Genomic DNA, 13,436 nt, shown 5'->3' with positions numbered 1-13,436 from the left:
ACTATAACTAAAAAAGCAGGAAAAAAAATGAAAAGATGCATTTGAAAAGCCAGAAAGCTGGAAAATAGTTAACAGGAATTAACTATTAAGGAGTTACCTTAACAGGAGTTAAGGTACTTGCTTAACTGGACCAAACCTGGTAATATCCCTAGCACTGGATGGTTTCCCTGGTCTCCAATTGGCAACAAAGAACTGGGGCAAAAATGCTCAAACCCTTCCCTCACCCTGACACAAAACAGTATAATATTTCCAAATGAATCTATAACAATCAACCTAAACTCTATCCAGGTACTGGGAATAAAGCTCGGTGGTAGAGTGCTTGTTTTATGTGAGTCAGAATTCAGGTACCACACACAGGCAAATTCCAACACTGTCACTGTGATCTCTCGTACCACTAACCAACATATAATTTCTTAACATTGCAGCAATGACAACATCCAAGATTGGGGGGGGGGGCCTTTACAAAATAAAACTAAAAGGTAAAGGCTTATAGATGCCCTGACTTGGTCCTAGACCTAGCTCTGTCATTTGCTGATGAATATTTTTTATTTCTGTAAAACAAAAAGGCAGGACACCCATCTCCTAGGAGCATTGGAAAATTTAATCCAACAGAATGATACAGATAGAAAGCTCTTAGAACGCCGGAGTGATAGCACAGCAGTAGGGCATTTGCCTTGGATGCATGTAGCTGACCCAGGACAGATCTGGGTTCGATCCTCAGTGTCCCATATGGTCCCCTGACCCAGGAGTGATTTCTGAGCTCAGAGCCAAGAGGAATACCTGATCATCACTGGATGTGGCCCAAAAACAAAAACAAGAAAAAGGAAAGCCCCTAGAACATAGGAGATCTTCTGTTGCATTTCCTGTCTATCCCTCCTCTTGCCCCACACCAAACCCTCTTGTCTCTCCTCATTCCACTGTTTTGTAAAATACAGAATTCTCTGCTCTCTCTATGAGTCAGAGATACAGAAAGGGACAATAGCTCACTTTTTTTGTGTGTGTGTGTCACACCCGGCAGCGCTCAGGGGTCACTCCTGGTTCTACACTCAGAAATCGCCATTGGCAGGCACAGGGGACCATATGGAATGCTGGAATTCGAACCACGGTCTTTCTGGATATAAGGCAAATGCCTTACCTCCATGCTATCTCTCTGTCCCCAATAGCTCACTTATTTCGGATCCTAAACAGTTGAATTTTTTTCCTTCAACAATGTGCTTGTTTCCAAATGAGAAAGATGGAGTTACTCAATTGGTCACATGCTAAAGAATTCATACTGAAAGAGTTCACACTGATAGCAAGATCATTTTGATGATAGCACCCTAGGAATTTTTGTCCAGCCATCTGAGGAGAAGCGTGGGTGTCTTTCTAAAAGTCATTCCTAGGCTCCTCATAGTCCTTCAGTGAGGTTCCCTCATTAGAAACCTGTGCTGAGGGGAAACCAGACTGCAAAGAGGAACAAATGATACTCTGGGTAATTTGAAAATTCCCAGAAGTGATACTGTGGCTCTGTGTATAGAGACAAGAAAATAGCTGAAGAGCTAGAGAAATAGTATATAGCAGGTAGGGCACTGGCCTTACACACGACCCACCCAAAATCAATGACTAACAATTCATATGGCACCTACAAAGAGTGATTCTTGAGTGATCCTTAAGCACAAAGCCAGGAGTAAGCCTTGAGCACTGTTAAAGATGGCCTCAACCTCTACTCTGCACCCCACTCCTGCAGTATAAAAGAAAAAGCCAAAGGTCTCAGAAGGTTTTGATTTTTTTGTGTTGTAGACCTCACCCAGTAGTGCTGAGGGCTTACTCCTTGTCCTGTGCCAGGGACTTCTGGTGGGATTCAAAGAACCATATGGGTGCTGGATATTGAACCTGGGTGAAGCTTTATTCTCTGTACCATCTTTCAAATTCCTACAGGAGAGTTTTTTTTGGGGGGAGGGGGGAGGTTACACCTGGTATAGTGCTCAGGACTTACTCCTGAGCCAAAATGATAGCACAGGAGTAGGGTGTTTGCCTTGCATGCGGCAGACCCAGAAAGGACCTGGGTTCAATCCCTGGCATCCCATATGGTTTCTCGAGCCTGCCAGAAATGATTTCTGAGTGCAGAGCACCACCAGGTGTGCCCCCACCCCCAGCCCCCCCAAAAAAGAACTTACTCCTGTCAGGCCTCTGATGATTATATACAGGTCTGGGACTTGAACCCAGGTTGGTGGCATGCCAGGAGTGTGCCTTCCTTACCCACTGGTCCCATCACATCACTATACAAATTAAGTTAAACAGTTCATTTTATTCACAGTAGTCTAATTTGTAGAATCAGTTCCAGGAAGAAGCCTAACCACTGTGGTAATAGCTGACACCTGCTCTGAGACAAGTTTTCATAGCTGTAGAAGCTGCCCTGATGGGAGTGGAAATAAATAAATGGGACTCTGTTAAACTGAGAAACTTCTGCACCTCAAAGAAAATAGTGGTGAGGATCAAAGGCCACCCGCAGAATGGGAGAAACTATTCATCTAATACCCATCAGATAAGGGGCTAATATCAAAATATACAAGGTACTGACAGAATTTAACAAGAAAAATAATCTAATCCAATCAAAAATGGGGAGAAGAAATGAACAGATACTCTCTCAAAGAAGAAATACAAATGGTAAAAAGGCACATAAAAAAAAGACTCCACATCACTAATCATCAGGGAGATGCAGATTAAAACAACAATGAGATACCATCTCATGCCACAGAGAAATGCACACATCACAAAGAATAAAAACAATCAGTGTTGGCAGGGATGTGGAGAGAAAGGAACTCTCATTCACTGCTGGTGGGAATGCTATCTAGTCCAGCCTTCATGGAAAACAATATGAAGATTCATTAAAAAACTGGATATTGAGCTCCTATATGATCCACTCCCATTTATATTTATACTATATTTACACTTCTAGGGATATACCCTAGAAACACAAAAACACAATACAAAAAGGCCTTCTGCACACCTATATCCATTGCAGTGCTATTTACAATAGCCAGAATCTGGAAACAATCCAGATGCCTGACAACAGATGAGTGGCTAAAGAAACTGTGGTACAGGGCTGGAGCAATGGCGCAGCAGTAGGGTGTTTGCCTTGCATGCAGCTGACCCAGGACAAACCATGGTTCGATCTCCCTGGCTTCCCACATGGTCTCCCAAGCCAGGAGTGATTTCTGAATGCATAGCTAGGAGGGAGTAACCCATGAGCGTCACAGGGTATGACCCAAAAATTAAAAAAAAAAGAAACTGTGGTACATATACACAACAGAATATTATGCAGCCATCAGAAGAGATGAGGTTACGAAATTTTTCTATACATGGTTGGGACATGGAATCTATTATGCTGAGTGAAATAAGTCAGAAGGAGATAGATAGATAGATAGATAGATAGATAGATAGATAGATAGATAGATAGATAGATAGATAGATAGATAGAGAATAGTCTCTCTCATCTATGGGTTTTAAGAAAAGTATAAAACACATTATTGTAATAATACACAGAGACAATAGAGATAAGGACTGGAAGATCCAGCCCAGGATATGAAGCTTACCACAAAGAGTTGGAGAAATGACTACACTAACAACTACCATGACAATGGTAGTGAGAGAGAGAGAAATAGAATGCCTGTCTTGGATGCAGGCAAGGGATGTGGGAGGAGGGAGATGGAGGGCATTGATGGTGGGAATGTTGCACTGGTGAAGTTGGGTGTTCTTTTATTTATATGTATAACTAAAACCCAACTACAAACATGTTTGTAATCATGATTCTTAAATAAAGATATGTATTTAAAAAAGAAAGAAGTTGCCCCGAGCCACCTCTATACAGAAGCCATGGAAAGAAAAGGACATAAATGTGAGAGGCTTGAGAAGAAGACAGAAACAGAAGGTGAAACTATCTTCTCAGGGGAAAGTTTGTAAATAGCCTGTCCAACATATGGGCCAATGCAGAACACACAGCCCATCTGCATCCTATCCTGCCTAACTTATTAGCTTCCCATCTAGATACTCAATTATCCACTGTCAACCCCTAGGAGAAGCCTTTCTCCAGCTAGTTTTAGACTAATGATGTGCCTCTAAAGAATTCAATCTTAAGGCCAGTGAGAGAGTTCAATGGACTGAGTGCATACTTTGCATGGTTTGATTCCAGGTTTGATTCCCAGCACCAAATGGTCCCAAAAGCACTGCTGGGAGGAAGCAATCCCCAAATGCTAAGCTGGGAATAGCCACCTAGTCCTACTAGTATAGCTCCCAAATAATATTTAAAAAAGAAAAATTTAGTTTACAACAAATTATTCAGTCCCCAAAGGGATGATATTCTAATACTACAACATGGATGAATCTCAAAAACAGTAAACTAAATGAATGAGTAGACATGCATGTTCACCTAGTATATCATTCTGTTTACAAGAAATGTACAGAACAGACAAATTCATAGAAATAGAATGGATTAATAGTTATCATCAGATGAAGGGGAAGGAATCAAAATAATGAATAGCTAATATAGTTAGGGTTCTTGGTTATTTTTTTTTTTGGAAGCACACTTAGTGGTGCTCAAGGATACTTAGGGTTCCATGTAGTACCAGAGAATGAACCCAAAGTATATGCTCCAGCTCTTTGATTTCCTTACCCCTAGGGCTTCTTTTTAAAATGATGTAAATATTCTGAAATTAGATAATGATGATGGGATAATCACATCACCAAAAGCCATTAAATTTGAGGCCGGAGCATTAGCACAGAGGTAGGGTATTTGTCTTGCATGTGGCTAACCCGGAACAGACCTGGGTTCAATCCCTGGCCTCTTATATGGTCCCCTCAGACTGCCAGGAACAATTTCTGTGTAAAGAGCCAGGAGTAACCCCTGAGTACCTCTGGGTGTGGCCCCCCCAAAGAAAAGTAATTTTATTAATTGCTTTATTTAAGCACCATGTTTACAAAATTGTTCATTGTTGGGTTTTAGTCATACAATTATGTCATCCTTCTCCAGTGCACCCTTCTTGCCACAATTGTCTCTCATTTCTCTTCCAATGTCTCCCATATCCCTCCCATTCTTGCCTGTCTCTATGACAGGCAGTTTGCCTGCCTGCCTCTCTCTCTCCCTCTCCCCCCCCCCTTTTGACACAGTAGTTTGCATTATTATTAATGAGGGGTGTAAATATTTTTTGGTTTTGGGGCCACACCCTGTGACGCTCAGGAATTACTCAGAAATTGCTCCTGGCTTGAGGGGCCATATGAGACGCTGGGGATCCAACTGCAGTTCATCCTAGGTCAGCCGCGTGCAAGGCAAATGCCCTATCGCTATGCTTTCGCTCCTACCTCGAGGGGTGTAAATTTTAAAGGCTCTTTCTTGAAAACCATTTTAATAAATCAAAATAAACTTATTTTTAAATGTAAGTTTCAGGTATTCAACAAAATATATGGAAAGAGCAGAGTAGTCATATATTCCTTCCCCTCCACACACCCAACTTCCCCACTTTTCATCTCCCCAGCCACTGTGATAAACAATGAACCAACATTAACAAAGAATTGTCACCTGGGGCTGGAAAGATAGCACAGCAGTAGGGCAGTAGGGCGTTTGCCTTGCAAGCAGCTGACCCAGGACCAAAGGTGGTTCGAATCCCAGTGTCCCATCTGGTCCCCTGTGCCTGCCAGGAGAGATTTCTGAGCACAGAGCCAGGAGTAACCCCTGAGCACTGCCCAGTGTGGCCCAAAAAAGAATTGGCACCTCAAGTTTTCTGTTTGCATAAGGATTCACTCTGGGCGCTGTAAATACATGAGTTTCTACAAACATATAACAGCAGAGATAGTCACCGGAGTAGCTGGGGAAAATCCCGGTGCCTGGATTGTTAATCTAACAAAGCCCCAGGTGACTGCTGGATATAATGAAAGTGCCAACAGCATTATCAGAGACCACATCTGAAAACCCCTCTCCAAGACTAGATACTTAGATGACTTGTCGTAGCCCAAGGGACTCAGCTATCTCCTCCAATCTCATACTAGCCACCTCCCCACCCCCACATTTTTTGCTCCTGTTTCTCTTCTAAGTTACCCCTTCCACATTCACTTAGGTCCCAGTTGGCAAAAAATTATAGTTGCAAAGCGTACATTTAGTTGAGTAATTTATTGAGGAATTTTCATCCTCTTCCAAATAACTATCCACTCCACGAATGCTAAGGTTATGCTAATTTGGTCATAACTCATCTCTAGAGCCAAGAAAACGGCTTATACATAAGAGATGCTCAGGCTTATTGAATTAAAGGAATGAATGTTCATGCCTGCTTTGTCTCAAGCCCTACACTGATGAGTAAGTACACAGTAGTTGTTCGAATGAAAGAAACTCATGGAGCTACTTATTGACTTAGTGCTGCAACAATAAATAGCTCTGGAAATTGCTCAAGTATCTTTTGTTTTAATTTAAGTTTTATTTTGATCATAGTGACTTACATATTGTTGACAATAATATTTTAGGTACATATTTACATAAAATCAGGGGGGATTTCCATCACCAATTTGTCCTCCCTACACCTCCGTTTTTTTCCTACCTCCCATATGCTCTTCCCTCACCCCCAGGGCTGCCAGAATATGTTGTCCCCTCTGTATTTAGCCTACTACTTAGTAGTCTTGCACCTGTTTGGTCCTGGTGCCTCCCTTATTTCCCCCTCTAACTGGGGGGCAGGACTAGCTAGTTCAAGTATCTTACTTTAGCTCAAACATCTCCCACTTTGCTTTGACTAATTTTCCTGGTACACTAAATTAAATTCTGGCACCAGCATCACTAATGCTTGATTTTAATATTCTTTATGTGTTTTATATTTTCTTCTTTTAAAATTCATTCTTCTGAGGCCAGAGAGATAGCACAGTGGTAGGGAATTTTGTCTTGCAAGCGGCCGACCCAGGACCAATGGTGGTTTGAATCCCGGCATCCCATATGGTCCCTTGTGCCTGCCAGGAGCGATTTCTAAGCAGAGAGCCAGGAGTAATCCTTGAGCTCTGCTGTGTGTGCCCCCCCCCAAAAAAAAACAAAACAAAACAAAAAATAAAAATAAAATAAAATTCCTTCTTCTTACACACGCATATACACACAATTTCTAGTAAACCCAAAAAAACATCCTTCTAAACATTTTAAACTCATTTAGACTCCCCAAGAAGATAGTAGTTTTTTTTTTTTTTTTTTTTTTTGTGGTTTTTGGGTCACACCCGGCAGTGCTCAGGGGTTACTCCTGGCTCCATGCTCAGAAATTGCTCCTGGCAGGCACGGGGGACCATATGGGACGCTGGGATTCGAACCGATGACCTCTTGCATGAAAGGCAAACGCCTTACCTCCATGCTATCTCTCCAGCCCCGATAGTAGTTTTTTTGATTAATTTTATAACTTTCCGGGGCCGGAGAGATATCATGGAGGTAAGGCGTTTGCCTTTCATGCAGGAGGTCATCAGTTCGAATCCCGGCACCCCATATGGTCCCCTGTGCCTGCCAGGAGCAATTTCTGAGCCTGGAGCCAGAAATAACCCCTGAGCACTGCCGGGTGTGACCCAAAAACTACAAAAAAAAAAAAAAATTATAACTTTCCAGGAGAAAATTGTTGGAAATGTAATATAATCATCACATGCATAACAAATCTGATGTGAAAATTGTGAATTGCTAATTGTGTCTTGGTTAAACAATAGCATGAAACAACAATTTTTTTTCATGTCAGGTCAGAACACCTTCAAGGACTATGGAATGTCCTATGGAACAGGAGATCAGAGAGATAGTATAGCATGTAGGGACCTTGTCTTGCACACAGCATCCTATATTGTCCCTTGAGAACTCTCAGAAATGACTCCTGAATGCAGAGCCAGGATTTTCCCCTGATCATTGCTGGTATGGACCCCCATCAAAAGGACTATGGGGTGCAAGGATGGATTAAAATTTCTGTATGTCCCAGCCCACCACTTCTTTAACCCTTGGACTCCACATTTGGGGAGAGATGCCTGAAGGGCTTTGAATACAAGTGCCTTTGATAATTTCACAAACAGAGCTGGAGCCAAAATCTATTTTAGGGAAACTTGATGGTAATAATTTTGTGGGAAAGCTTTAAATGCCCTGTCATATTAGTCAATTTTTCACTAATAATAAAACAAACATCTGATAATTTATGAAAGTTAGTCAGGCAAATTTTCCACCTAAATAGACATACTCATGAAAATATACTGATTTCATTTTGCCTTTTTTAACTTATTATTCACAAGTAGACAGGTTGATTTAGTTTCTAGTTCCAACTTGCTAAATGACCTTTTTCAAGTGACCTTTTTCAATGACCTTTTTCAAGTCCTCTGTTTATTAATCAGAAAAGTATTAAATGTGAAATGACGGTAAATAGAACAAATGTGCTAATATAAGAGGTATATTAGGTGAAAAATACACATTTATTACTATTAAGAAATCTTTTTTTTTTTTTTTGGTTTTTGGTTTTTGGATCACACCCGGCAGCGCTCAGGGGTTACTCCTGGTTCTATGCTCAGAAACCGCTCCTTGCAGGCTCAGGAGACCTTATGGATGCCGGGATTTGAACCACCATCCTTCTGCATACAAGGCAAACGCTTTACCTCCATCCTATCTCTCTGGCCCCTTATTAAGAAATCTTAACTGACTTCTACATATTTACATGATGTATAAAACTTTTTAAACAATCATATATGGTATGGCATGTACTCAAGGATATAATATGTAACAGAAAATTGATATAATTCTATATACCATATAAATTTATGATGTATGTATTCACCCACCAGTATATGGTATTTATATTCGCCATTAAGAAACTGACTCCCAGGGCAGAAGAGATAGCACAGCGGTAAGGCGTTTGCCTTAGATGCAGAAAAGACGGTGATTCGAATCCCGGCATCCCATACGGTTCCCCAAACCTGCCAGGAGCGATTTCTGAGCATAAAGCCAGGAGTAACCCTTGAGCGCTGCCGGGTGTGACCCAAAAACCATTAAAAAAAAAAAAAAAAAAGGGCCCGGAGAGATAGCACAGCGGTGTTTGCCTTGCAAGCAGCCGATCCAGGACCAAAGGTAGTTGGTTCGAATCCCGATGTCCCATATGGTCCCCCGTGCCTGCCAGGAGCTATTTCTGAGCAGATAGCCAGGAGTAACCCCCGAGTACCGCCTGGTGTGGCCCAAAAACCAAAAAAAAAAAAAAAAAAAAAGGAAAGAAACTGACTCCCTCTAGAAAGCACATCTTTTAACCTGATTGATTGATTGATTGGGTTGTGGGCTACACCCAAAGACGCCCAGGGGTCACTCCTGAGTCTGTACTCAGAAATCGACCCTGGCAGGCTGGGGGATCATTTGCGATGCTGTGAATTGAATCCAGTCCCTTCTGGGTCGGCCGCATGCAAGGCAAATGCCCAACCACTGTGCTATCTCTCTGGTCCCATCTTTTATTATTTTTAAATTTGGGAGGGCTCTATTAGTTTTTAGACCACAGCTGTAGGACTTAGGGCTTACTCTTAACTCTGTGTTCAAGAACCATTTAACTTCTCTATATCTCTAGGCTCATTTGTTTCAACTTAAAACAAAAAAAGTTAGACCTATCCTGCCAACACGAATTTGCATGTCATCCTTGCGCACGGGCCATGCTAATTGTCTCCGTATCATTCCAATTTTAGTATATGTGCTGCCGAAGCAAGCACCCAATATCCTTTCTGATGTTCTCTCACCCCACCCCAAGCCAGCACCTCAGCTTAAACAGTAGCTTCTCTCTAGAAATAGAATATTCTTTGTTTTTCTTTTTTTTTGGGGGGGGGTCACACTCATTGGTGCTCAGGGGTTACTCCTAGCTCTGTACTCAGGAATCACACCTGGTGGTACTTAGGTATGCCAGGGATCGAACCTGGGTCAGCCACATGCAAAGCAAGTGCCCTAAGTTCTGTACTATGGCTCCAGTTCCTAGAAATAGAATATACTTTGAAGGACACAAATGAAACCCCTACATTAAAATTAACTGAAAATTAAATTTTGTTGCAAATCAGATATCCTGAATTGCTAGTGCTTACAAAGGGAATTAACACTTAAAATAAATATGGGGGAAAAGGACATTATATGCTGAGGACCCAGAGGTGTGGTTCAGTGGAATAACACCTGCTCGGAAAAATATAATCCATGTCACAGCCCCACATGGCTGAGTGCAATCCCCAGCTCGGCCAGTATGATTGTAGCCACACAGCTCTAGTATATGTGAGCACTTCCATGTGGACAACAACAATGAAGGAAAAGGAAGGAAAATGATGATATGCTGTTACTACTCTCATTCTCTCTTCAAACTGGAAAGATCATCAGGGCTCAATTTGACTGTGTTGTTTCATAAAAACACAGCTAAGGAACTGGAGTCAAGATCCTTGAACAACTTTAGCATGCAATAAAAATGCAAATGAGGGGCCAGAGAGATAGCATGGAGGTAATGCGTTTGCCTTGCATGCAGAAGGTCAGTGGTTCAAATCCTGGCATTCCATATGGTCCCCCGAGCCTGCCAAGGAGCGATTTCTGAGCATAGAGCCAGGAGTAACCCCTGAGCGTTGCCAGTGTGACCCCAAAACAAAAACAAACAAACAAAATGCAAATGAGCACATTATGTATTCTGGGAGTGAGTGCCTCTCAAAGCTATCCTTCATAATCAGAGTTATGATTTGTTAAAATAATACTGCCCCAACCTTCTTGTGGCCTGTGATCTAGAGATAACTTGCTGCTGACTTGCAGTGCAACCATGGGCAGGTCCTTTAACCTCTCTGAATCTCACTAGGCTCATCCTTAAAATGGACTCAAATAACCTAAAGCTCTCTTCCAGCTCATAGGCTGACAGCAGGGGGCAGCAATTATTCCTTTTCTCGAAACCATGAGGCCCTAACAAAGTCAACATCCTGAACACTTACCAGTGGTAGAGTCATAGATGCAAGAAAGCAGCGCCAAGAACAGAAAAAGCTTGAGATATGAGGTCTTGGAGGATGGTGGTCCCCACGTTAGTGTGTGATCCATGGCTCCAGCACTTCTAGATGGATATTTAAAGTACACAGATCTGAGCCAAGTGAGACCTGGGTACTTTCCGGTAGGCACCAGACCTTGGGGAAGAGCAATCTTGAGACATACAATGGGAGCTTCAGAGATGTTTGTAAAATACTCCCGAGGAGAGGTTGACTGGTGGAACTGAATCTCCAAACTCCTTTAGAAGAAGACTCGATTTGTTTTCAGGGCACCTATAAAACGAAAGAGAAAAGAATTTAGGACATTATGTTTGACTACTGGGGATTATCAAAGTTCTTAATGGCTTGTCTGAAAATGAGTGAGTAATCTTTTTTCTTTCTTCCTTTTTTTTTTTTTTTTGTTTTTGGGTTACACCCGGCAGTGCTCAGGGGTTACTCCTGGATCCATGCTCAGAAATCTCTCCTGGCAGGCTCAGGGGACCATATGGGATGCCAGGATTTGAACCATCGACCTTCTGCAAGCAAGGCAAATGCACTACCTCCATGCTATCTCTCCGGCCCCCAGCAATGAGTAATCTTAATTTCAGTGACCTCCAAGTGAAAGAAAGGGGGAGGAACAGCAAAGAGTGAGGAACTCTCTGGGGAGAGAATACTTCCTTGTACTATTTCGGAGAACCACATAGTCCTCTCATGAGATTACTCTGTGAGATGAGACTTGGGTAGAAACACAGAAAAAAGGCAAACTTCTCAGTATCAGCCAGTCAACCTAGGAAAGTTTAGATCCTTTTCAAGTACATAATGAGGAACATAGAGGGGGCCGAAGTGATAGCACAGCAGTAGGGCGTTTGCCTTGCACGCAGTCAACCCAGGATGAACGATGGTTTAATTCCCGGCATTTCATATGGCCACCCCAGTCTGCCAGTGCCAATTTCTAGCGCAGAGCCAGGAGTAACCCCTGAGCGCCGCTGAGTGCTATCAAAAAAGAAAAATAAATAAAAGAGGAACATAGAATGCCAGTGAGGACATGTTTTGTCAAGGACTGTTCTTAAGTTATGGAAATTATGCTTGAGGGGAGAGAGGATCTCCATCAATAGATGAATAAAATGTGAGGGATATGGGTACATTAAAATATTACTTATTTATATTATATACTATAATGTGAAGAAGTGTTTTTTTCCCAAAAAAAGAATATCCACAGTTAGAAGTGAAAATACGTGCAATGCTCCAAAATTAGTCTTTATTGGTTGGCCTTCACAACCATAGTTCACTGTCACTTAGATGACAATTGAAGACTTTTGTGGGCAAAGATGCATTTTTGAGGCAGGAATGACGACAAGTTTATTTAAAAAGGAGTTAGGTTCTTGGTAACTGATTCTGGCAAGATGTCCCATATTAATTATAAATGTACTTACTTATTGATGAAGTTGTCCTCTTTTTCTCGAGTTAAAAATTGTTGGATTGAGTCTCCACTTCTGATGCTCTCTTCTATTTTTCTCTCTAAAATAATGGCAAGATGCTCACTTCTTTAGGTTATAGATCCAAGACAACACAAGCTGTTCCAACTTCCTTTACTTGATAGAGAATCTGCTGTTCAAACAGGTCAAAAGGCAATGCTTAGAGTTATGTATGATTTGAGGAAGTTTTCTCGAAGGGCCCTATTTATGCATCTCCTCAGAGGGTGGGGCCAGTAAACCACATTGTCACCTCCCTTTCAATGCACAAACCAGTAGACTAGTAGGTGGTCTCATAGAGGAAGAGGGATTATATTAGTCTGGAGGAGAGGAAAGGTGCCCTAGTGGTGGGTGAGGTGGGACTATTGACTATGTGTGGTTGATCATATGGGAATTTTAAGGGCAGAGAGATTCAACCTGGTCTTCAGTTTCTATTTTCCTACCTACTTTACTTACCTCCTCCCATTATGTGGGCCTGTATCTTCTACTCTCTATGTGGTGGATACTTTTTGAACAGTGCTCAAAGCACAGCACCACTTTGCAACCCCATTTCTACTATCATCACAGAGTAGGTCTTGGCTGCCATGCTGAACAGGATAGCTTGGTCAATTGGGCCATGGTGAATGCATTTCAGGTCAGTACAGTGACAAAATCAAGAGGGTGGATGAGGAAGATTTTTTTATTTTCTCACCCATTTCTTTTTTTTTAATTTATTAAAACCATTGTAATTTAGAAGTTCTTTATAGTTGGACAGTGAATTAGGTCTATTCCCACCACCAGCATTGACCTTCCACTACCAAAGATTTTAATGTGCATCCTATACCACCACCCTTAGCCCACCAGGCTGACAGTGTAGCATGCCCTTTTAAAGTTTAGATTGTTATAGTTTGGGTCTCTTGATTCTATTGTTGTTGACTTTAGCTTGGGTATTTAGTTCTGTCCATTTTAATCTCCACCAATGCACCTGAGACCACTTGGCCCCTGGCCCACATCCTTTTTTCT

At 41.9% G+C, this 13,436-nt stretch overlaps 1 protein-coding gene and 1 pseudogene across 1 annotated transcript in view; both read right to left on the bottom strand.

Moving 5' to 3' along the window:
* Positions 1 to 10,922, bottom strand: part of CD80 (CD80 molecule) — a 27,064-nt gene extending 16,142 nt beyond the window's left edge. The window contains exon 1 of the mRNA XM_049785549.1: positions 10,717 to 10,922. Within this exon, the coding sequence (XP_049641506.1) occupies positions 10,717 to 10,922 (206 nt within the window). The remainder of the gene's footprint in view (positions 1 to 10,716) is intronic.
* LOC126026853 (uncharacterized) lies at positions 9,585 to 9,699 on the bottom strand (annotated as a pseudogene).
* Positions 10,923 to 13,436: the final 2,514 nt, after the last annotated feature.

The sequence above is a fragment of the Suncus etruscus genome, chromosome 13 (genome assembly GCF_024139225.1).
Source record: "Suncus etruscus isolate mSunEtr1 chromosome 13, mSunEtr1.pri.cur, whole genome shotgun sequence".
NCBI classification, from domain to species: domain Eukaryota; kingdom Metazoa; phylum Chordata; class Mammalia; order Eulipotyphla; family Soricidae; genus Suncus; species Suncus etruscus.
This window is presented reverse-complemented; position numbering and strand designations above follow the sequence as displayed.